The 24965-nt window shown below is 33.9% G+C and overlaps 3 protein-coding genes across 5 annotated transcripts; all 3 read right to left on the minus strand.

Annotated features, from left to right (window-relative positions):
* Positions 1–22: 22 nt before the first annotated feature.
* Positions 23–5183, minus strand: LOC107840437 (bifunctional phosphatase IMPL2, chloroplastic). The gene is made up of 9 exons (XM_016684296.2): positions 4637–5183; positions 4481–4559; positions 3324–3418; positions 3194–3243; positions 2249–2373; positions 1176–1242; positions 884–973; positions 467–578; positions 23–348 (listed from the first exon to the last, which is right to left on the minus strand). Exons 1-9 carry the CDS (start codon positions 4980–4982, stop codon positions 278–280), a joined length of 1035 nt encoding a protein of 344 aa, XP_016539782.1. The 5' UTR covers positions 4983–5183; the 3' UTR covers positions 23–277.
* A 7848-nt stretch (positions 5184–13031) lies between these two features.
* Positions 13032–14553, minus strand: LOC107840434 (late embryogenesis abundant protein). The gene is made up of 2 exons (XM_016684294.2): positions 14077–14553; positions 13032–13582 (listed from the first exon to the last, which is right to left on the minus strand). The coding sequence occupies exons 1-2, from the start codon at positions 14503–14505 to the stop codon at positions 13337–13339; spliced, it is 675 nt and encodes a 224-aa protein (XP_016539780.1). The 5' UTR covers positions 14506–14553; the 3' UTR covers positions 13032–13336.
* Positions 14554–15574: 1021 nt separating this feature from the next.
* On the minus strand, positions 15575–21045 carry LOC107840433. Of its 3 annotated transcripts, none has more exons than XM_016684293.2 (6): positions 20744–20913; positions 19913–19973; positions 19167–19599; positions 17108–17136; positions 16059–17011; positions 15575–15887 (listed from the first exon to the last, which is right to left on the minus strand). In XM_016684293.2, the coding sequence occupies exons 3-5, from the start codon at positions 19492–19494 to the stop codon at positions 16079–16081; spliced, it is 1290 nt and encodes a 429-aa protein (XP_016539779.2). In that variant the 5' UTR covers positions 19495–19599; positions 19913–19973; positions 20744–20913; the 3' UTR covers positions 15575–15887; positions 16059–16078. The 3 variants fall into 3 exon arrangements, with proteins under 3 accessions (XP_016539779.2, XP_047251122.1, XP_016539778.2); XM_047395166.1 differs by having other exon boundaries at positions 20175–20913; XM_016684292.2 differs by lacking the exon at positions 19913–19973 and having other exon boundaries at positions 20744–21045.
* Positions 21046–24965: the final 3920 nt, after the last annotated feature.

A 24965-nucleotide genomic window follows, 5' to 3' on the forward strand; every position in this document is an offset into this window, starting at 1 on the left:
ACAAACTTTAGGACAGACAACATGCCAAAACCCAGTATTCTTTTTAGCCATTACATCAACTTTTTGTTATAATGTTTTCTTGTACTTGCATGTTCTCTGCCAATTTCTTCAAGTCAAATCAATCTTGTAACTAAAAGACAATTTCTCACGAAGTTACGACAGAGGATCACCACAATTCACTTTACAATTTAAATTAATGTAGACTCGGTTGCAAGTAATCAGTAACTATGATATTCGTGTCGAAGGGAATTGAATCAATACAACGAAATATAGCTCTCTAGTGCCACTGCAACGCATCCAAAGCTTGTTGGTGAACTTGTTTATCACCTGCTGCCACTACATTGAAACCTGCAAAGTGAAGCTACGATATATTTCACATGTCGACTTGGAGGCATATTTTAAGAAATCCAAGATTGCTTCTGTATATGAAATGAGAATATAAAATGAAAACAGAGCTAAGAATTACTTGTAGCTGGTGAACCAGCAGAAGCGTTCCAATTAAATTGTTGTCCTTTCCAGTCAGTTATAATCCCTCCGGCACCTTCTATTACTGGTACAAGAGATAGGAAGTCGTACGGCTGAAATTGTTTGTTTTGACATCAGCATAGAGGTTATGAAAGTTAAAAATGCAATTTAATGTCACTGGTTGAGGGAAGTAAAACAACAAAATTTTCACCCTGCATCATTATGTTTATCAGGCAGTAGGATATACTGATATACCAAAATTCCAATCAGTTACCACTCCACTGACATTATACATAACCAATGAGGATATGCTTGTTGTCCTCTATGAGAAGAGAAAAAGCTCAATATACATATTTGGTAAGTATTAATCATATCCTTTACTAATCTACGTGATACAGCAGAGAGCAGAGTGGCTGACCTTAAGACCAGACTCTATTACAAGATCCACAAATCCAGAAGCCAATAGCGCATAAGCATAGCAATCACATCCATACAGTGGAACTTTCACCTGTAACAGAAATACACAAAGAGAAAGGAATTCATATTGGAGGTATGAAAATGCAACTTATATCCATTCGCTTTTTCCTTTTGGTTTCCTCCTATTCAGATCTTCTTGTTGCCCTTCTTGTCCCTTCCCCAGTTTTTGCCTATCTTGATTGCAAATTAGCAAGATCTGTATTCAACGATTTTCTCGCCATAATGTTACATACCTTGCTTCTAACACGAGAAAATGCAGTTTCAGCGTCCCCATCAAACAAATGTGGGCTGGTAGTGTACCTAAACATGAAAGAATATAAATGAGAAAGTAGATACTACACACTTCTGGTATACCTAATAAATTGATGAACAGATACACAGAATACAAGTACTTGAATGATGCTCCACTAATAAGAATGGGAAGGTAGCTGATTTCTACTCAAATAATGGTTGGCAGCTAATCTTTAGAAGGGGCCTCAATGATCGAGAAATAGATGAAGTTGCTCAAGTGACACAAATGCTGAACAGTGTTAAATTCAAGGGCAACAAGAAAGATTCAATGTTTTGGACTGCAAACAATGATGGAATATTCACTGTAAACAGTTGTTACACTATGCTACAGAAATAAGGGATGTATGAATCAGATTGGCCATGGAAAACAAAAGCACTTATCAAAATAGCATGTTTGGGTGGGTGGACAGCAAAAGAAGCTTGTCTAACACGATAATCTACAGAAGAGAGGCATTATTTTAAGTAATAAATGCTACATGTGTGAAGAAGATTGAGAAACAGTCAATCATCTTTTCTTTCCTTGCAAAGTGGCACGGCATTGCTGGGTGCTATTCCTTAAAAGGTATAGTATTAATTGGGTTATGCCACCAAATGTAAGTGTCTAGTGGAGACATGGCAACATCAGACAATGACTAAGAGTCAACAGTAAATATAAGAACGATTCCCCTATGTGTCTCTTATGGACAGTATGGGTGGAGAGAAACAGAATTTTCTTTGAAGGGACAAAACAACATGCATCCACGATAAAAGATAGATGTCTTTTGATTTTTTCTTTTTTTGGGGGGGGAGGGATTTGTAAAAGGAGTGTTATGGAAAACATGAATGAGTATTTAAATTTTTTAGAAGAGATAGGAGATATGTAGTTCTTTTTCTGCTTCTGATAGTAGATTAGAATGCAGTATTCTTATCTTCGTGCTACCTTTATTTGCAAACATTAACTTTTTCAGCAAAAATAAAAGAAGCTGAGTAACAATGTTGTATTTTTGTAGAGAAAGGGTTCTAGGGAGAAACATACAGGTAGGCTTTTGAAAGACTTGAACAATTGCGTGTGGAGATTTGTTGCCCATTCAAGGAAGTTCGTCGCCCACTTAAACCAGTCCACCTCTCTCTCAGTACAGGCTGGTCAATAACACCAAGAATCTAGAAAAGCAGAAATGAAGAGAAGATCATGTAGACCAACTTTTGAAACCACAGTCTACCGTAGCATACGTAAGGACATTATATATGGTATCATGAGCTGGAACACTCATTACACCAAGGGAAAGCTAAATAAGGCGGTTCAAGAACCGAACACAGTATTCTTAACACGAGTGATCAATAAGGCAAAAAAGCACCAAACACAATATTGCATTGACAACTACTAAGATATAAAATACGAAAGCATCTACATGATATTGCTAATTTCTTAAATAAACATCAATATTCCAAATTCAGGATGAGGAATGACTGCACAAGAATATACTAAATGGCTAATACACAAGAATACAACTAAATGGCTAATGCATACAGGAACTATGCATATATCAAAACGATCTAGAACTTCACTATTGTGAGACAAATGAAACAAGAGGTGATTAAGCACGTTCTCAAAATGGAGTTATATTTAGTCCACCAACAAACAAAATGGATGTTCTCTGTTTTCCTTTTTCTCTGTTATTTTTTGGTTATATATTCATGATACCCATCTCCTTTTCCTTTTTTATTAGTTAATCATGATAATGTCTTCTACTGAGAGAAAATTTTGTTAGCTACAGTTACAAATCAAAATATGCCAACAGACGCCTGCCTTAGAGTAAAATGACTTGACTAGGCTTCCCCACCAGCAAATGTGGTCCCAATGCCTCAAAGTTTAGGAGAAAAATTGATAGTTGGCAGGACTAATATGCAAGCTTTCATTGATCTAGTAGCAAGCTAGGCTTTATATTGATACAAATACAATCAACTGGCTGGCGATTCATACCGGTTTACCTTTGTACAACAGTGCAATAAGAGTGCCAAACACAGGTTTCCCTGTAAGTCAAAAGTATCCCGATGAATGAATATTTGAACTATAAGTTGAACAAACTTGCTATGGAAAGACAAGCAAGTACCGGTAATGAAACTCTTTGTCCCATCTATCGGGTCTAAAACCCAAACATAGTCTGCAGTTTCCTCTTGACACCTCCATCCCTTCTCCTCTCCATAACTATCACCAAGCAGTTTAAATACAAAATTTCAGCAGACAAACATACAGAGATGGAGTGATACATGAAATAGAGTCAAAACAAATGCAATATCTTCAACACACCGGCCATGCCACATAGCAAAATATCAAGAACAAAAGTGGATCTATAAGAGTTGCATTGACTTGTCTGTGTCAAGTTAGGGCCTGTTTGGATGGGCTTTTAATAAGTAGCTTATAAGCCAAAAGCCATAAGTTGGTATTACCCTACTTTTGGCTTTTGGCTTATAAGCACTTGTTTTGACTTAAAAATAAGTGCTTTAAAGCATTTTTTTTACTTTGCCAAACACCACTAGAATTGAAAAAGTGCTTATAAGCTAAAAGCACCTAAAAATAAGCCAATCCAAACACCCACTTAGAAGTGTTAATGGTATTCGGCTACTACAAGGATGATCTTATCATCTCGTAAAATGAGTGCTCTTTTCTCAATTCTAACCTTCTGTATTGGTATTATACAAGTAAATAGAGTGAGTTCTACCACTTAAAACCTACAGAGACCTCACTTGTATTCTATTATAACAGCCTTATCAAAGTTTAAAGGCAAATGTTGAAGATTATACAAAGGTTTTGGTTGTTGATATTTGTTGCAAAGTGGTTTCTCCGACTAAGATCATTAACTGTACTGTTTCTCTAGACATTTGACCTTTCGTTTCTCAATAGAGACAAATAGCACACTGCAAATAAGTTTCCAGCAAATGCATACCAAAATGAGATAATAGCGACCATTTTTCCAACGGAAAGAGTGAGGTTATGGCCACAACTCACAAGTATCATATGCTAACTATCATACTAAAATCAACAGGGTAGCCCGCCCAGCTGAAAATGCTCATTCTAAATTTGACACACACACATTAGAAATCAAATATCATTGAATTATCATAGTGAAAAGCAGTAAACTAGTGAGAGCAAAAGTGAGGCCAAACTGAAAATGCTGATTCTAAATTGAACACGCAGGCATTAGAAATCAAATATCACAGAACAACCGAAACGACAAGTAGTAAATTTATTAGAGCTTAACTAACTCACATTGCATGGGAAGGGAAATTCTCTTGAATTATCTTCACCATGGATTCCTCCGCCGCTTGATCAGCAATTGTCACCGGACCTTAAAACACGAAATTTATAAATTATATAAATCGACAAGCAATTTATTATTCGCGTCAAAATGAACGAAAAACTTACTCAAATCTTCCTTATCGAGAATATCGAAGCTTTTCCGAAAGTATTTACGAATAACTTCACCAGCAGCATCAGCAATTTTGTTACTAACAGTAGCAAATTCGTCGAGCTCCGACTCATCAACTCCTAAATCATCGATTTGTACTTGATTACGGAGCGCACAATTCGAAGCCATCCTATAGGAGGACAATTTGATACCTCCGGAGATCGGAAACGATTTGATACCGGAGAGGATTTTCCGGCGATTATACCGGCAGACGCCGGAGTTTGATGAGGAGAAAGGTAAAGAGTTGCGGGGATTTAGAGAGAGAAAGTGAGATTGAGAGAGCATTTGCATTTGCGTCTGCATTTGTGAGGGTATAAATAGGCGGGAAAAAGATGCGTTCACGAGTGAGACAGAGAGATTGGTGGGAGTTGAGAGAGTGAGAAGTGACGGTGTAAAGAATAAAGAGGGGAATTGAAAAAGGGCAAGTATTTAGAAGATGATGTGTTGCGAACACACAGCAAACAGTGCGACCCAACTGTTAAATTTGTAAATAGTAATTGGATCATCATGGTATTTTTGGATTATGACATTATAGCCATGCTGAGTTAATACATATAAAAATGATCCTAAATTTAACATCAAATTATAATTTTGATCTTAAATTTTGATAGTGCACAAATATGACCTTTAACTATTTAAAACTGCACAAATATGACCTCCAATCTTATGTAGCAAAATGCGTATTTAACATGCAAAACTGGGCGCGTCCAGCTTAAAATCTAAGGGCATAATACATAAATATAACCTTAAACTTTGACAGTGCACAAATATAACCTTTAACTATTCAAAACTGCACAAATATGACCTTTAAATGACTCTTCACTATTATTTTTTCATTATTTTTGGCTCAAAAATGAAAATGACATCTAATTTCTTTTGTCATTGCGGAAAAAGAGCAATATTGAAGATTTATTAATTAGGCGGGTCAGCCTCATACGAAAAAATCGAGCGGGTATGTATATATATAGTATAAAGCAGAGGACGAATTTAAGTTATATAATATATCTAAATATTATTTATTTAAATATTAAATTAAAGATGAAACTATATTAATAATAAAAAAAATTATAGTTTTAATAAAACGATATTAAATTAATGTTATTAAGGATAGTAGTAGTATATTAAATTAACGTTATCAAATTAACGTAATTAAAATGTTATTAAATTAACGTTATTAAAACGTTATTAAATTAACGAAGGGCGGACCTATGTGGTTGCCATGGGGTTCACCCTAACCCCCTCGGTAAAAAAATTACGTTATATATATATAAGATAGAAAATGTATATTTATGTACGTATATTAATATTGAACCACATGAAGCAAGACACTTAGATAGCCCAGTGGTGTTATTTGCTCTTCTTGGATGTTTCCTTCAGCCTACTGTGCGGGTTCGATCCCTGCTAGTGGATGTTTTTTTTTTTAATTAAAAAAACGCTAAGTGTTGCTGCTATAGAAATAAATAATAATAATAATAATTTTTTTAAAATTATAATAGATAAGGTATGCATTCTATCCTCCACAGATTTCACATGTGAGATTGTGTTGAAAATTATCTTGATACTGAAGACATAATTATTGAATTATAATTTTTTTAAGTTTGTCAATTATTTTTGTTTTTCTTGAATGATTTTTCAAACAGTAGTTATAGTACTATGTACAATATCAATATCAACAAAAGAGATTGATTATGATAGTGCAACCAAAGCTAGAAAAGATGCCTACACTAATAAATTTATATATGAAGAGATATTATGTGAGATGTTTTGATAATGATAGAGCAATCAAAGTGACAAAGATATGCACATCAAGAATTTCGTTTATGAAGAAATATGTTGTAGCATTTATTGCATTGTGTAGTAACATTTATATTTATCATTTAAATGAATTTTATATTTATTTTAATGTCACCTGCTATTTAATTTCATACAATTTGTTTTCTTTATATAATAATTATTCGTATCTATTAAATAGATATAACATTTATGTTAATGCTAATTTGTATTTTTGAAATAATTTAATTTTTTTATATATAATTTTATTGATTGACGCGAGATACTCGTGCAAAGCACGTACTCTAATCTAGTAATATTATGTGCATGTGCTACACTCTCCAATAAGGTGGAAAGTGATGAATAAAATGTGGACATGTGTCATTTTATCCAAATAAATTATAAATAATTAATTTAAATAAAAAATACCCAAATAATTTATAAATAATTAATTTAAATAAAAAAATATCCCCTCCCCCTAACCTACCCACTTCACCAGCCTTCTTCTTCAAACACCCTACCCCACTCACCCCACCAGTCTTCTTCTGCAAACATCCCACCCGCCCGCTACCCCCCACCCCACCAGTCTTTTCTTCAAATACCCCACTCACCCCATCACCACCACCCCGCCAGTCTTTTTTCCCTCTTTATCTTTTTAAAAGACCCCGCACCCCCTCCCCACCCCTGCACCCAGTCATCTCCTTCCCCCTCCCCCTCCCCCACCACCAAATGATCTTCACCATGAACAACAATCGATCATACTTCACAGATTTAGCTTTATTTTTTAATCTTTTTCATTGATTTTACTTCGATTTTTAATTTTTCTTCACTGATTTTGCTTGATTTTTAGATTTTCTTCGTGAAATTAACTTCATTCTTCAGATTTGCTTCATCGATTTTGCTTTGATTTTTTTTTATTGATTTTGTTTGATTTTAATTTTTTATTTATTTTGTTTGATTTTGCTTCTTTTTAATAAAATTAGAACGATTCATCTGACAAGAACCAAGTCCCTTTTTGATAAAATTAATATTTTTATGATTTTCTCGAATTTGACCTTGACATTGATTTCTAAGATGGCCTTTCTTTCCACAATGAGTACAGAATTTTAATCCAGCAGGATTACCTTATGAGGATTTGTGTTCTTCGGGTTTAAAACCAATCCCATGTTTAGTGGTGATTTGACTATCCTGAATTTGAGTTAACAGTGTTGAGGATCTGATCCACTTTTTGTTGTATTCTAACTCATCTTTAGTCCTTGCAAGATTTTTCTGCAGCAACCTATTTCTTTCAGTAATCTCTTGAAGATTTGCAGTCAATTTCTTAATGTCATCTTTCAAAGATTGTTGAAAAGTGATTGCTTGACTTTTTCTTTTAGAAGAAAATTCCTTTAAAGAGTTTTTCAAGGAACGATTTCTTCATCAAGACTTTGATAGTCCGTTATTAAAGATGCATAATCGCTCATAAGCTGATTCTTGTCAGAAGAAGCAGAATAATAGGCATCAATAAGAACATAAGCCAAATTTTCAAGTTTTCTCTTAGAAAATTTTTTGAGTTCAGGTTTAAGATCAAGAAAGCATACCTCAGATTCTCCTTGTTCAGTATGACCATCTGAGTCTGAACTTTTCATGTCTGAAAGTATGGCCTCCTTAAAATTTTCTTCCTGTTGTTCACCTTTCGAATCATCAATTGCAACAAGTGCTAGAGTGTCCTCATCATCAGATTCTACCATAGCCAGTAATGATCGATTTTGTGGCTCTTCATCTTCAAATTCATCAGAAGAGTTTTCCATTTTAGTAAGAACCCTTTTAACAACAACACCAGCTTCACGTTTTGTCATCTTTCCATCAATGGAAGAACCAGGTCCTTCTTTTGTTCCTTATATTTTTCTTGGTTATTTTTCTTGTGCTTCACTTTCCATAAAGGACAAAATTTGATGAAGTGTTCAGGATTGCCACACTTGTGACACACTTGATCATGATTTTTCTTTTCATAATTTCTCAAAACCTGGTTCCTATTTTGTGAATTCAGGCTCTTCCTCAACACCTTTTGAAATCTCCGAGTCATGAGGTCAAATTCTCAAGTTCAAAATCTACCTTTTTAGTAGCTTTTAGAATCAAATTATTTTCCCTTGAGACCCCAAAATTTCACGTTTTTTATTTTTCTTAAGCTCATACATTTTCAAGTTTCCGATAAGCTCATCCATGATTAATGTGTCTAAGTTATGAGCCTCAGAGATAGCTTCAACCTTACATTCCTATGACTCCGGCAACACACTGCACAATTTTTTGAACAGTCTTACCATTGGGAACAACTTCACCTAGAGAGTAGATTTCATTAATGATTGATGTGAACCTGGTATGAATCTCCTAAATAGTCGCTCCTTCCTTCATCCTAAATAATTCATATTTTCTGTTTAGTACATCAATCTTAGACTTCTTCACTTGACTGGTACCTTCATGAGCTGTTTGTAAAATGTCCCAAATTTCTTTTACAGTGGAACACGAGGATATCCTATTTTACTCATCAGGGTCAATTTTATAAATTAAGATTCTTTTGGCCTTTGCATTATTTTGAACATTGATCTTATCATTATTATCAAATTTCAATCTCCCTTTAGGAACCCATGTCTTTCCATCTTCACCAAGCTTGGTTGGAATTGTTGGTCCATCCAACACAATGTTCTAGAGATCATGATCCTCTCCAATAATGAAGTCCATTATCCTATTCATCCTCCACCCATAATATTGTCCGTTAAACAGAGGTGGTCTAACTTGCGAAGAACCTTCCTAAGATGTTAGTGGGGCAGCCATCTGATCCTTTTTAAGGTGTTAGCCTTTAATTAAAAAGAGCTGCTCTGATACAAACTGTTAAAAATTAACTAATTCCACCACACGTATTAGGAACCTGGTCTCAAAAATTTCAGTAATCAGCTAGTAAAATAAAGTGCAACATAAATTTATCATGAAAAACTCCTTGCTTAAGGGAGTAAAAAATCACGACCTACACTGCGTAGGATTTCACCATCAATCTCCACTAATTTCAAAGAGTTTTGTTCAAGATTACAAATCTACAATCCTAGAACTTAACTCTTAACTCACAACTCAACAGTTTACTGCAACTGTTCAACTCACTATATGAGCACTCCAAGAAGTCAAACCCGCTTCTTGTTACAATGCCTCACAAACAAGAAGTCAAACCTGCTTCTTGTTATAACACCCCACAAATAAGAAGTCAAACCCACTTCTTATTACTCACACTCACAATGTTCAATAATAGGAAAGATTACAACTCAGAATCTATCCTATTACAAAATCAAAACTCATCAATTTACTCCAACTGATGAACTCAACAAAGATTACTAACTCTATCCTTAAACTTTTCAAACTTCAATATTCAGTAATGCAAACTCGAACAGAAACTGTGAATCAGGTTTTTGTTTTGCTGTGATGAAGTCCTGCAGTTTTTGCTTCGATGGCTATTGCTCTCAAAATGATATATTTCGTGGATGTGCAATGAGTGCGGCTCTCAGTGGTATTCATGCCATATATATGCTGGATATTTGTCATACCCTAGAGTATCACGAACTAGGACTCTTTCTCCAAATGGAACATGATTTCGCATAAGGAATTAGGTGATTCCTTTCCTTATAAGGAGATTGTATCATACAAGAAAACTTTGACTCCTCTTTAGACTTTATTTTTTTTTTTATTTCTTTCATTCTTTATTTCTTTCTTTCCCTTATTTCTTTATTTTCTTTTTTATTTTGTGGCTCCAATATTCCTTATTTGTACTTGATTTTTTTGTGTATTCACGTCACCTGTTCTGGGACCTGCTTCACACCTGTTCTGGGACCCGATTCACATGATACATCATACAAAAGACAACAAATAATAAACCAGGTTTTTATTTGTCAATCGTCAAAATTACAAACATGTTCTCCCACTTTTCAACAGTTTATGATTCAGGAAAATGAGGAGATTGACGAGAATGTCACACATCGTATTGGTGCATGGTGGTTAAAATGGAGGCTCGCTTCAGAAGTATTGTGTGATAAAAGGTGACTCCGAAGCTTAAAGGCAAGTTCTACAAAGTGGCAGTCCAACCGGTTATGTTGTATAGAGCGGAGCGTTGGCCAGTTAAGAATTCTCACATCCAAAAATTGAAGGTGGCAGAAATAAGAATGTTGTGATGGATGTGTGGCCTTACCAGGAAAAATAGGGTTAGGAATGAGATTATTAGGGAAAAGGTGGGAGTGGCTTCGGTGGAGGATCAAATGCGAGAAGTGAGGTTTACGTTGGTTCGGATATGTGATGAGGAGGACCTCAGATGCTCTACGGAGATGTGAGGGTTTAGTTATGGATGAATTTAGGCAGGGTCGGAGTAGGTCGAGAAAATATTGGAGGGAGGTGATTAGGCATGATATGGAGCAATTACAGCTTACGGAGAACATGACCCTTGATAGAAAGGTGTGGAGGATGCAGATTAGGATAAAGGATTAGGGGATAAGAGTGTGACTGTAACAGTAGGGAAGAATACTTTGTTTGTGTGGAGTTTCGTGTTCGTGATATTTAAATGATGCATGTCTATAATTTCGGATTAGATAGTTTACTATCTATAGTAGCGTCTTGAGGTTATATTATTTCCTGTATTATTTTAAATGTTGTATTAGTTTATCTTACATATTGTATTGATTTATTTACTTTAATGTTTTTATGTTTGTTATACTGTTACATGTCTTGAGCAGAGGTTCTATTAAAAACGTCTCTACTTCACCTGAAATCTTCATTTGAAGTAGTGGTATGTCTTTCATCTGAAGTAGTGATATGATCTGCGTACGCTTTACCTTCTTCAGACCCCACTAAGTGAAAATATGCTGAATATGTATGTATATTAATCCACCTGTAAATTAAACAATTACACAATAACATAAATATTACTCACATTAGAAGTTGTCAACCAACATTTGAAAAAAAAAATAGTAAAATTTAAGCAGTTGATGATTCGCATACTCAAAACAAAAAAAGACTGGCAAATTAAATGTACCATAGCGATCAAATTTGCAGAGATTAGATTTAAAATACAACTAAAAGGAAAATTTTATAAAAAGGATTGATGGATAGTTGTCACTTAATTCTATTGTTCATGTATTATTAAAATCATGTATAAATAATTCCATGATTTCCTAGATATAAAATAATACTCTATGATGTATTATTAAGTTATTCATCGATGGAGATTAATTTAAATTGACCAAATTTTGATTTAAAAAAAAAAGAATTGATCAACCAAACATTGTACTGAATTAAATTTTTAATCCATGAACTATTGCAATAATTTGTACTGCCTGCATTATTTTTCTCTAATGCATTTTTAATGTTTACCTAGGGGCATATGGTCTCTCAAGTCGGAATAGGCTTTCGTCCTGACCAAATTGGAAGAGCAGAACCAAGTGCAGCTAACCTGAAACGAACGGAGTCCGGAACTAAAAGGGACACTTTTTTAGATTTTGGAGTCAAAACAGATAGTACTAACCTAAAACGAACGGAGTCCGGAACTAAAAGGGACACTTTTTTAGATTTTGGAGTCAAAACAGATAGTACTTTAATTTATGTTAAAATAAATAGTTTGTCCATTTTTGGGCAAACTACAACTAACGGTGTTTGTTAAACGTTTGCGGTGAAAAAATTATTAATATGATTTGCCTAAAAATGGGCAAATTGTATTTCATGTAATTATATATTTTGTAGTGTTAAACATCTGCATCTCTAATTTTAAATTATGGATTTAAAAAGTATAGATAACAAAATATAATTTATAAAAATTAAAATTTGTAATAAAAAATAAATAACAACTAATAAAATCAAATTTAAATTGAAAAACATATTACATGCCAGATTCAAACTACTAAAATTATTAAAAGAAAAAAAAAAAAACATACTGCATAAACATTAAACAAAAATTTCAAATCAAACAGCAAATCAATATAACACATAAAAACTTTTGTAATTTTCCTGCTCGATTTAATTTTTCTTTAAATTCTTTTAGTGATGTCCTCTCATAGTATTCTGTAAAATCGCAATATCATCATCAAATGTGAATCTCTTCAATCGTGACAAAATGGATATTCGTTTCATTTATTAACATACATTTTACCCACCAAAACTAATCACATCCATCATTTTCCTAAAATAACACAAGGAACAAAATTAACACAAATATTTTTAATTGAACTAACTTAAAAAAATTTAGCTTCGAACGCTCACAGCCTCGAAACCTATAACCATTCATTGTATTTACATACACATGTAAAAGATAATTATGAAGGGATTCTCAAAGCCCAAAGAAAGTGAAGCTCTCCAGGCAATTCACATTACAAATTTTTTGTTTGTCCATTTTTGGACAAACCATATTAACAATTTTTTCACCCACACATTTAACAAACACCGTTAATTTTAATTTGCTCAAAAATGAATAAACTACCCATTTTATAACATAAATTAAAATGGTACTCTTTAAGTTCAAAAGACGTCCCTTTTAACTTCGGACTCGAAGGAACGATTAACATTCACGTTTAAGATCAATTGAACACCATTAAAATCCTTCACCATGAAAAAGAAGACTAAAGACTCCAATTTTACTAATTACACCACTGAAAGATCAATTGAACACCATTAAAATCCTTCACCGTGAAAAAGAAAACTAAGACTCCAATTTTACCAATTACACCACTGATCTACGACCAACCAAGCAAACGCTACAACGTTATACTGTTCACAAGCAACTTGCTACCACCACAATACAATCAAAGAGTCCCATGACATAAATACAACAAACATATGTTCTTATTTCATCATTCCATTTAACTAGCTATAGCTATCTACTGGATCTAGTGATGATTATGATGACCAGGTAACTTCTCCTTGATCTTCTCCATCATACTCTTCTTCTCATGCTCTGGAGCTGTACTCGTCGACATGGCACTTGTAGTCGTCGTCGTTCCAGCTCCAGCTCCGGTGCCAGCACCGTGATGGTGTGGTTCCTCATCCTTATGCTTCCCACCTGTTAATTTGTCTTTTATCTTCTCTTTCAGCCCTTTCTTCTTCCTCCTCCCACCTTGCCCGTCATCTTCTGACTGCACCACAGTAATTTAACAGTGTTATAACGCAATAACAGTTACTCCGATCCCTTGTATGTAAAGGGTTTCCAAGGTACACATTCTTTAAAAAATTTGAAATAATGTATCCAACTTCAAATAGTTTGTGTAAAAGAAGAAAAAGCTTCTTATTCATAATGTATGAGAGAGAGAGAGAACTTTTTAGGTATACAGAAAGCGTAAAAGGAAAAAGAACAAAAAATAAAAAACAAACCCAGAGTTGAAAGGATCAATCGAAATAGTCGCTAGCAGGTGAATGCAAGTATAAGCAGATGCACGGATGCATGTATAATTCATGTATAACATGTATATATGACTGTATATAATAAATGAATCAATCTATGGGCTAAAACAGCAAATATGCTCGACTAGACGTGTAAAGATCCCAAAAAGTAATAACAAAAAAAAAAAAAAATAGGGTGACAAGGGCATGTATGAGATGCATATCCAAAAATGTAAGATCATCATCATACCGAGCTAGAGCTTGAACTGCTGGAGCGGTAAAGCCCCTTTTGTTGCTGTTGCTCCGACTCCGCTTTCGTAGTACCCGCACCAACACCTAATCCAGCAGCACCGGCAGCTAAACCAGCAGAACCTACTCCAGTAGTGTGTGTCAACTTCTCCCCAACAGTTGTAGCACCGGTGCCAGCAGTAGTACCGTGTGGCAACTTCTCATCACCAACTGTTGGAGCAGCATAGCTAGCCGTTTCTGGCAATTTTTCACCAACTGATGGAGGACCAGTGCTGGTGGGATGAACAGTAGTTGGAACAGTAGATCCAGCAGTGGTTGCAACTCCAGTAAGGTGCATAGGGTTACCATATTCATCAGTAAGCTGCACTGGATGACCGTATTGGTCAGTCAATTGAATTGGATTTCCATGTTCATCACGTAAGTCCGCCATATGTGAAGGAAATTTGGCTTATTTTTTGTTTATCGAAAAAGCTGAGTGGTGATCATTTTAAATTTAAAAGGGTGAAGAGACGGTGGAACTTCAGCTGCTTCTGCATGAGTGCATTAAACTGGATGGTCACACGTATGCAGAAACAGCACCATAAGCTGCCACGTAGGAGAATGAGCACACGTGTATCGGTGTAAAACGACAAACGAATTTAGATTGTATCGATTCGTTAGCATCAGCTTTTTTCTGCTCTATCTGATCTAGTAGAGGACAATATAATATAATTTTAATAGAGTTGTTATATTAGATAGGCTTGAAAATTAAAGGGGAATTCCGGTATAATCTCAAAGTCACGCTAAATTCATGAAAAGGGGCGCGTTTTAAGGTGTAATAGCAAGCAATTTATTGTCCCATCGGAAACGAATAAATCTCACCCCTGATTTAGTTGATTATTATTGCATGTCATAACATTTCTAAATTATCATTTTATGTTTATTGTAATTTTCTTTTGCTTACTTGTCCTAAATATAATTTGAAGATATTAGTTTCATCCCCTTTTATTATATTATATATATTCAAACAAAAATAACTAAGTAACTACTTGAAGTCTGCGCACTTAAATGTTCTGGTTTATTGAACCCAATGTCCTCCTTTCACAAAATTTATTTCATATGATAATTGTCGTTCACAGACTTATCATTGACCCCCTCCCCACACCCATCCCAAAAGAAAAACCCATCCTTAGGGTTAGACCATTTTAGATTATTTTCCTTCGGTTGTACTTTTTCTGGTGAAGTGCAGTAGCGTGCAATTTAGAACGAGAGGGGTTCGGATGGCAATAATGGCGTAAGATGGGGGTTCAGATTCCTGGTCTATGCTGCATGTAATGGAGAAACAAATAAAGTTGATGCATAATAATAACAGTCGATAGCATTTCGTAAATAAGGATTGTGAAAGATGTAGTAGCTTTACTGATTCTTAAGCACAATAGTAAGGAAAAAGAAAAGCCCAGGCAATTACGTCCCATGTACCACCGCTAAAAGATCATTATATCTTCAGGCAGGCACATAAATTGTCAAGATATTTGCTGCAAGTTAAGGGAGAAGCATTTAAGAGCATACAAAAGTCTTGAGGGATAATTCCATGCCCTTGACAAGGAACAAACCAAATTTGAATGTACACAATGAAAAAACTACCAGCTGATACTACTTTTTTTTTCTCCTTTCCTATATCATGAATTGATCATTCAACTTGTATCCCAATTTCTTACATTGTATACTTCAGAACCTAACCTAAATTATGGGAATCCATATCCGCCAGCAAGATCCTGACGCTATTACACGTCTCTACTATCCTTACAAGGGGAGAGAGCTGACCTGCGGCACCTGCAGATGTGACAATAATGCAATTCAGTACTCAGAAATGCAATTTAGATATGTTACTAGAGAAATCTTTTTGAGTTAATATCTATCAGAAAACCAACTGCGAATATAATATGCTAGAGAACATTATGATGGTCCCAGATAAATTTCCTCGTGAAGATAATGTGTTGTTACCATTTATCATCCACCAAGCGTTACTCCTTGCTAGATCTTGCCCAAAAAAAACCCTTCTTCCTGGAAGAAGAGCTCTCCGAAAAGGATTTTGTCCCCTTTGAACCAAAGGAAAAATGACGCAGCAAGAAGGGCTTTCCTGAAGAGCTCTTCATGCTGGAACTTGAGCTCATCTTGGGACACCTTCCACTATGTCCACTACTTTTCTGACGATCAAATAGAATAAGATTGCCGTTAAAATCACTGTCAACAACCCGATTTCTGAATCTCTTTCGAGCTTTCAAGTCCATCTGACTTTTCATTGCTTTTTCAGACATCTTCAATGCCTGCTTCTCCCCAAAAGTACAAACAGGACAGGCTGGATCATACTTGTTGATTTCTGAAGTCATACTCTCCAAACACTCAGCATGGAAAACATGGCCACAAATTAGTACAGAAACAACAGCAAGTTCATTTGAGGACCATGATGCTCTCTCTGTTAACAGCTTTGTACAAATGCCACAGGTTTGGAGATCTATAGAAGGTGAACTGGAACTTCGACCACCAGCTCTGCTCACCTTGTCACGATGGAAACCCATGGATTCACTATCAAATGACCACCTATCTCTACGAGGATTGGCAAGTAGGTCAGAGAAGCCAGGAACAGACCATCCATCTGATGATCCACCAATGGAGCCCCTGGTTGATTCATTACTCCAACCAGGGAGCATGAAGGATGGTGATTCTTCAGAAATTGAGAATGTAGGTGACTTTATTCCTGGTATATGACTCTCAGAAACTCGCCGGCCCAGCTGGTGGCCGGAAGAATATTGAGGCAAAGGAGTAGAACTGGCAGGAAGCAGCCGACTTTTTGATGATAAAGGAGATGTAGATACTGATGAAACAGAGGGAGCTGATGGAGAGAGCTTTACAGGAGAGGAGTAGGGAACTGCTGATGGTTCAAATGATTCTTTGACCTAAATACCAAAAGAAAAGAAGTCAGAAAAGTCAAATGCTTGGGGCACATGCCTAGAAAGTATCTTCAGCAAAACTTGAAACTGCCTTGTTCTTACCTCTGTGGAACTTCTCACAACCGATGGATCTGCAAAAGCAAGAAAATTACTGTTATCTTACAAAGTACAAACAGTATAATATTGTCAACAAATACAATACATTAGTCCTTCTTTCATGTCATATATAACCCAAGGCCAGGAAACAGAATATCCTATTTTAAGTTCTTGAATCTTACAGGTCACTAGAGGAAAATGCAAATGACATTACATTTCCTACAGAACTAAGAATCTAAAACCATGAAACCACTTGCCTTCACATTAAATGGTCATCCTCAGCGTCTGGCCACAATCAAATCAAGAGATATTGGGTACAAAAAGAGATGTCTTGTCTCTAAGACATGTAAAAATAGGTCTAAAACTAGGCATTCTGTGTAAGTTTATGTTGAATTGAGCATGACGACTGGTTTGGTTCCAGCTTCAAACATGACCAAACTCAAGGAGATCTGCTAAAAATGTTTGAATACCACAAAGTCAATAATGTCTTGTAACACTTACTTCCAACTAACTTTGCCTAGAGAAGATAAAAAATAACAAATTTATGTGATGCTCACTAACTGACCAAGTAAAATTACTTTGTCCATGCAATTGAAAGAACCAGATCGTTAACTAGAAAGGGGAAGCTGATTCAGAAGCCTCATCATTACATATCAAGCTATATTTCTTGGTATGACCAAGGGCAGGGGAGGAACAAACCAACTTCCAGCTGCCTCCCAAAATAAGTGTCAACATCATTCTTTTCTCTAGTATCGACATCATTTAGTCATAGAAAATTTGAAACAAAGGCCCCATCATTTAGGTGGAGAACGGTAGGTAAGGATAAGCCATCGAACTTTGAACCATGCGCCACTGACCCTCAGAGATTTCTTGGTTATATACAAAGGATTATAGGCATGTCATTTCACAAATAAAAAAAGTTTGAAAATGGCAAATCACACGTCTGGTTGGTTGACCTCCAAATCCAAACATGTTTGATTTCTTGGTTATATACAAAGGATTATAGGCAAGTCATTTCACAAATTAAAAAAGTTTGAAAATGGCAAACCAAACGTCTGTTTGGTTGACCTCCAAATCCAAACATGTTTGGGGTTCAAATCAAAAAAAGACCAATGAGGGGAAAAGGCAAATGTTGATTCCTAGGCAAGGGGGCTTTGGAGTTTACCATATAAAAAAAGTGCAAGCAAATGGAAAATAAAAATTCAGCACTACTTCCTAACAACTGTAGAGACTGGTCACCAGAAGCCAAAAGAAAAAAATCTATATCCAAAGAAGAAAGAAATGTCAAGCAATTCCGCAGACCAACAAAACCATTTATTGCATAATCTAGCTTTTGAGACAAAAATAAAAAGGAAGAAGTGAAGAAGTAACCATTTTCTTTCATTAGTATGTACTAACCTACATATTCTAATCAAATCATTTAATCATAGAGCAGAATAATGCTTGGAGATAAAAGTCAGCGGCAAGATATATCAAGGATTGATTTACATAAAAAGAAGAATGCTTGGGAGACTGGTCCAAGTATTTCAATCCCAACTTCATAAAAACTAAACCAAAGTTTTTTAAACCAATTATTTTTATTTGCACTAACAGAACAATAAGACCCAAGGACATTTGAGCTAGTGACAAGTTAATAATTTTCTTTTCCAGGATGAATGAGTGCCCAAATTTTGTCAAATGATGTAAACCAGCTGACATCTCTCTCTATGACCATTAACTCTTAGGTTTGGATATCTCAGACCTACCTTGAATAGCATCTCACACATAAAACAACAATTTAGTTTACAGCCTGCACAAGCAGATCCCTACACGTCTATTCACTTCAGCTCCTTATGGAGTGTGAAGACCAGGCAAAAAACTAGATAATGCTTTCATTCAATCTCATATTGCATAAACATTATACAGCATACAAACCACAAAGAAAGGAAAAATGGATCGCAAGCTCTTCAATATACAGTTAGTACTCATGCATTCCTTTTATCTTTAATTTGGATAATCATCAGGTATTAGCACCTCACATCAAGCAAAAGTAAAGAGACAAAGAGAGAGCCATGTTGAGGTTTACCAGATAGAGGAAGTGTCGAGTTCCCCGTGTTGCAGTCAGAAGCTGGTGACTTCGGCAATGCAAGTGATCGAAAACTATCCAATGGACTACCCTCTTCAGATGCATATAGGGTTTCTACAGTTGTTCCAGATTTAAACTCTAATCTATCGGTTCCACCAACTCCATCAGAAGACCAATTGACTGATGTCTCCTCGCCAGCAACCCGTCCTCGATTATCCCAGCGAAAGCTCCATGAAGGCGAGTATCGGACATTGCTCTGTAAATGTTCACTGGTCGATCCATTTATAACCGCTCTATCTCTAGCAGCAACACAACAAGCTGAACCCATGCTTTCTTAGGTACAAAATGTGAAGTTCTAAGGCGGCTAAGAGTCACACATCAATGACAACACCAGAAAATTCACTCCACAATGACAATTTAGGATCATAATTTTCTGAAACAATAAAGAGAAAATGAGGTCAAGACTCACAAAAACAAACTATCGAAACAAAGAATCCACACTCATAACTTGTAAATGCACTTATGCCTGCATCGCATAACCTTTTGGTACACAAACAAATAAGAATAAGAAATACTCCCGATCAATTAAGGACAGCCCATTGCACTAAATCTCATTCTATGTGAGTTGCTCTCACCACATAACATCTTATAGCTATTGTTTTCATTTTAAAGACCATTCAAGACCTTAAACTCCTAACTCGGACAAATCAATCTAGCACCCAACAAATCCCACATAGAACACTCACCCAAATATACCTCCCTTTCCAACACAACACTTGTGATCCACAGAGGACGCGCACTGCAAAGCTGGGAATCCAGGCAAACTCTTTAGAGAGAAAATGCTTTAAGGAAAAAGTCAACACAAAATCTCAAATATATGCTATAGCAATAAGTTGATAACTTTAGAATAACAAAGTTCAATTTATTTATTTATTTATTTTTGCTCAAAATCAGACATCAATTATCAGAATCCAATTATGGAAACATCATAGTGAAGAAGTGCAATACCCTCAGACCAAACATAACTTCAATGAAACTCCTCCATTAGCAAATCAGGTAAAACAGTGATTAATCTCAAAAACACTAATTAATAACAGCGCAAAAGTACCATATGCAATAAATACAGCTCACACAATCCATATAACTCCGCGAAGATTAATTTCACCACAGAAAAATAAATTTTTTAAAAACGAAACGAAAACCTAAGAACACAAAAACAGAAACTAAAGTCGATTTCATCTGCCACTTTATGGGGGCGGGGGGGGATTAATTGAATTGGAAACCCAGTCATAACAGTCCATAAAAAAGCCCTAAAAGAAAGTACCAAACAAACACTATGCAAGTCACAGAGATCCGAAATAAAAGCCGAATAAAAAAGTAGTCATAACAGTCCAGAAAATTAAACACAAATAATCCACGAAAACCTCGGTACTTCCACATATATACATATATAAATACTCATCAATTCATAAAACTGAAACACATTTCTACAGCCAAAATAACCAAAAAAATTACACAAACAGAATACAACACCGACAACAATAAATAATAAATCGGCGCCGGCGTGGTTGATTTACCGCTTGAGTTTCCGGCGGCCGTGGAGGACGGCGGAGTAAGGGAGAGTGAATGGTTTTTTAGGTGGGAAATGAGGAGATATGTAGAGAGAAAAAAGGTGGGTTTAGAGTGAGAAAAGGTTCTGATTCTCTTCTTATGGTGAATTTGCAGAGGAGAGAGAAAGACAATAAGGAGTGTGAGGTCGTTTTAGACGGCTCAATTTGTAACGGAGTTTAAACTTTTGTGTAGGAGCACCTTTCTGACGTGAAGAATCGTTTGTTTTATTTTTAACGGTGTTAATATTGTGAGACTTTTCAGTGGCACTGCTTTGTTTGTTATGTCTGTTAAAGCTAACCCTTTATAAATTTTTTATTTTTTTTAAAAAAAACTATAATAACAAGACTTGCAAGTGGGATTTGTGAAAATAGAGTTTAAGCAGATTTTACCCATTCTTTTTAAAAATAAATAAGTTGTTTTTTCTGTTTTTTATTCAGTATTCGGTATTTATATTGGAATAAAAACTTAATGCAAGATCAAAAAATTCAAAAGAAAAAAAAATTAACTAGTGAAAATACAATAATAATAATTATATTAGATAATTTTAAAAATTTGATTAATAAAGGATGATGTGTATGCAGTTTACTTTTATTGTATGAAAATAAGAAAATTATTTTCAATTAATTCTCAATTTAAATAAAATATATTAAATTAGGTATGAAAAGAGGATACAATAACTACAAAAATCAAGTTAAAAATAATGAAGAAAACAACCATATCGATTACAATTCCTCCGTCGTCCTTATTTTTAAAAAAAATAGGTATTCTATGAGTAATATTTTATCATTTTAGAAAATTAAGATATGTAATTAATTGTCTTTTATATTTTATCCTTATTTATAAATATAAAGAGATATTAATATAGTGTAAAGAAAATTACTAATAAAGATGAGTAATAAATAAAGACAATTTAGTCAAATTATCCTCTAGTTAATTACTCTCTCAGTCTCAAATTAACCGTTTTAAATTTTCTAATTTGATTTCTCATTTTACTTGTCTTTTTCATTAATCAAGAAGAGACAAAAAAAAATTTCATGTTTTACCCTTTGCATTAATTATTTTTTATTCTAATTAAAATATAAACATCATTTAATAGAGGTACTATAATAAATTAGGCATGTTATTAATTATTTTTCTTAATCAATATGTCATCTCAATTTGAGACGAATGGAGTATTTTTATCAAGAGGTGTGTCATGACAAGTACTGGATCCGTTTCATATTATTTGTCATGTTTATTTTCTTATATACAATTTTTAAAGATAAATTAATAAGAAATACAATTTCACTAACATGATTTTATTGTCATTACCTATTGGAATTAATTACTCTTTCATTAAATTATTAAGGATTAATTGAAAGATATGTTTAATTATCACTTAATTCTTTAAACATATCAACTACTATTTTAACATAAAATATTTAGCAAATGTATTAAGTAATATTTGATGAATGAAGTATTCCCTCCGTTTCATATTAGTTGGCCCCTATGAACTTGGCACACCCATTAAGAAAATATTAATCAGAGGGTTTATTTTATAAAATTAGTCTTATTAATTATATTTTGAAAATATAAATTTAAGTAAATACACTTTGTTTTGTCATTTAATATTAAGGGTGGTATTAAAAGACCATAATAAAATTCTGTTGATTTCATTAAAGGAACAACTAGATTGAAACAAATATTTTTAGAAAGAGGATCAACTAAAACGAAATGTAGGGAGTATTTAGGAAGGGGAAAGTAATAATTGAACAAAGAATACAATAAATAATACTACCACTAAGGGTGTGTTTGGTATGAATCAAAATGTTTTCTTGGAAAATAAGTTGATTTTTTACTTATTTTCCTATGTTTGGTTGGTGGATGGAAAAATATTTTTCGAAAAATATATTTTAGTATTTGGTTGGTGAATGAAAAAATATTTTTCAAAAAATACATTCTAGTGTTTAGCTAAAGCGTAAAAATATATTTTAGAATTTTTAAAAAAAAAAATTAAATCTTTTTGGGGGAAGGGGGCTGGTAAACAGAGTGATAGGATATTGAGGGCGGGGAGTAGGGTAGATGATTTTAAGAATTGTATGAACATTTCATCTTTAAAGTGAGGTTGAAAGAGAGTTTTGAAAAATATTTTACTTACTTTTTGAAGGAAAGTCATTTTTCTTAGATTTAAGAAAAATAAGTTGATTTAGAAAATATTTTCCAAAATATATAAGTCAACCAAATATAAGAAAACTAGAAAATATTTTCCTTCCTACTAAACACACCCTATATTGAAGAATAAATAAATAAAATAATAATAATAGGAGAGTAGTCGTAGTAAACTAGTGTTGCTCGAAGTGGTAAGTTACGTTTCAGCTGTTGTACTTGAGGATTTCTTTATTTCGAAAATTTGTCAGAGTGGCACTGTGCAAAAGGGAGAACTTTAAGACTTTTAAGCCATTTCTTATATGGTACGCGGAGTGCGCAGTACGCATTCCATAGCTTTCGAGTCACAAGAAAGTATCATAAATTTTGAGAAATTAATTTTGGGATTGATTCCTTAATTTTGTCATGTCAATGGCATATTCATCAATTAATTTTGGATATTATCTTCTTAATGGAATCTACAAGTTTTTTTTTAGACATCTTCACTTGCTACTTTAATGATTTGTTTTCTCTTTCTCATTCGGTCGGTTGGATATTTTTTAAGCTAGTCTTCTGTCATATATTTTGAGAGTAAATTTTGAAATTTTATTTTAGAATATTTAGTTAAACATAAAATTTGATCATATTTTGAATATTCAATCTTCAACATATTTTCAAATTCTCAAAAGTTGATTTGTTTTGGATTTTTTTGAAATTTTACTTATAAAATTTCAAGATTTTGTTTCTAATTGAGATGCATGTCCAAACGCTACTTCAAATTCCAAAATCACAACTCAAAAACTCAATTTTCAAAATTTATGACAAATATAAGAGTTAAGAGCTCAATTTTTTTAAAATTTAAAAAATAAAAATAATTTATATTTAAAGTTAGTCATAGATGAATCTTAACAATCATGTTGCTGCAATTAATTTCATCTCAAACCAAGTCGGCATAAAACAAAAAAATATATTTACTACAAGTTGTTTAAATCACACAGAAATTTGAGATAGAAAATACTCCGAGCAAATAAAGAGCCTAAATTTACTGTCTTAGTATGACCAAAATATATTTTCAATTAATTGGTATAACGATTGTCGATTACATGATATTTGTTATGAAATATAAATAGAGAACAACAAAAATAAATAGAGAGAAGAGGGAGATTTCTTTATTTTTTCTTGAGGGGTGAGAGATCAGAGTACAATAAAACCTCTCTATTAATAGGGAAAAATACTCCTAATTTTCGACTAAAAGACAGATATTTCAAATCCAGATAGATATCAACTAGATCTTATTAGATCTTGATAGACATTTATTATAATGTAAATACATTTATAACACTCCCCCTTAAATGTCTAGATAGATAATGTGACTCGCTAAACCTTACCAGAAAAAATTCAGTGGGAAAAAAATGAAAAAGAGTACATATCTCTAACAATACGCAAATATGTTGACTCATTAAAAACCTTACAAGAAAAATCTAATGGGACAAAACTTCGTAAGAAAAAAGAGTACAACGCGTATCGGCTCTCCCTAATAAGAAAATATTTGAACCTTTGCATCCCAATCTTGTGCAACATCTTCTTGAAAGTTGTAATTGAAAAATATTTGGTGAATAAATCAAATACATTGTCACTTAAACGCACATATTGCACGTTAATATCACCATTCTTTTGTAACTCATGTATATAGAAAAACTTTGGCAAAATATGCTTCGTTCTATCTTCTTTTATGAATCCCCATTAAGATGTGTTATATATGTTGTATTATCTCTATATAAAATTGTGGGTACATTGTCACATTTCAACACATTTTTCTCGAATGAGATGTATCATGGACCTCAATCATACACATTCTCGATTTGCTTCATGAATAACTATAATCTTAGCATGATTCGATGAAGCGGCTATGATAGACTGTTTTGTATATCCATATCCCCATATATAAACACATAATCTATTTGAGATCAAGATTTATGCGGGTTAATTAAATACTCAGCATCAGCATAATCAATAAAATCGAGACTGCAATCTATAGAATGATATAAGATCATGTGTTTGATC

The sequence above is a fragment of the Capsicum annuum genome, chromosome 8, assembly GCF_002878395.1.
Source record: "Capsicum annuum cultivar UCD-10X-F1 chromosome 8, UCD10Xv1.1, whole genome shotgun sequence".
Lineage (NCBI taxonomy): Eukaryota > Viridiplantae > Streptophyta > Magnoliopsida > Solanales > Solanaceae > Capsicum > Capsicum annuum.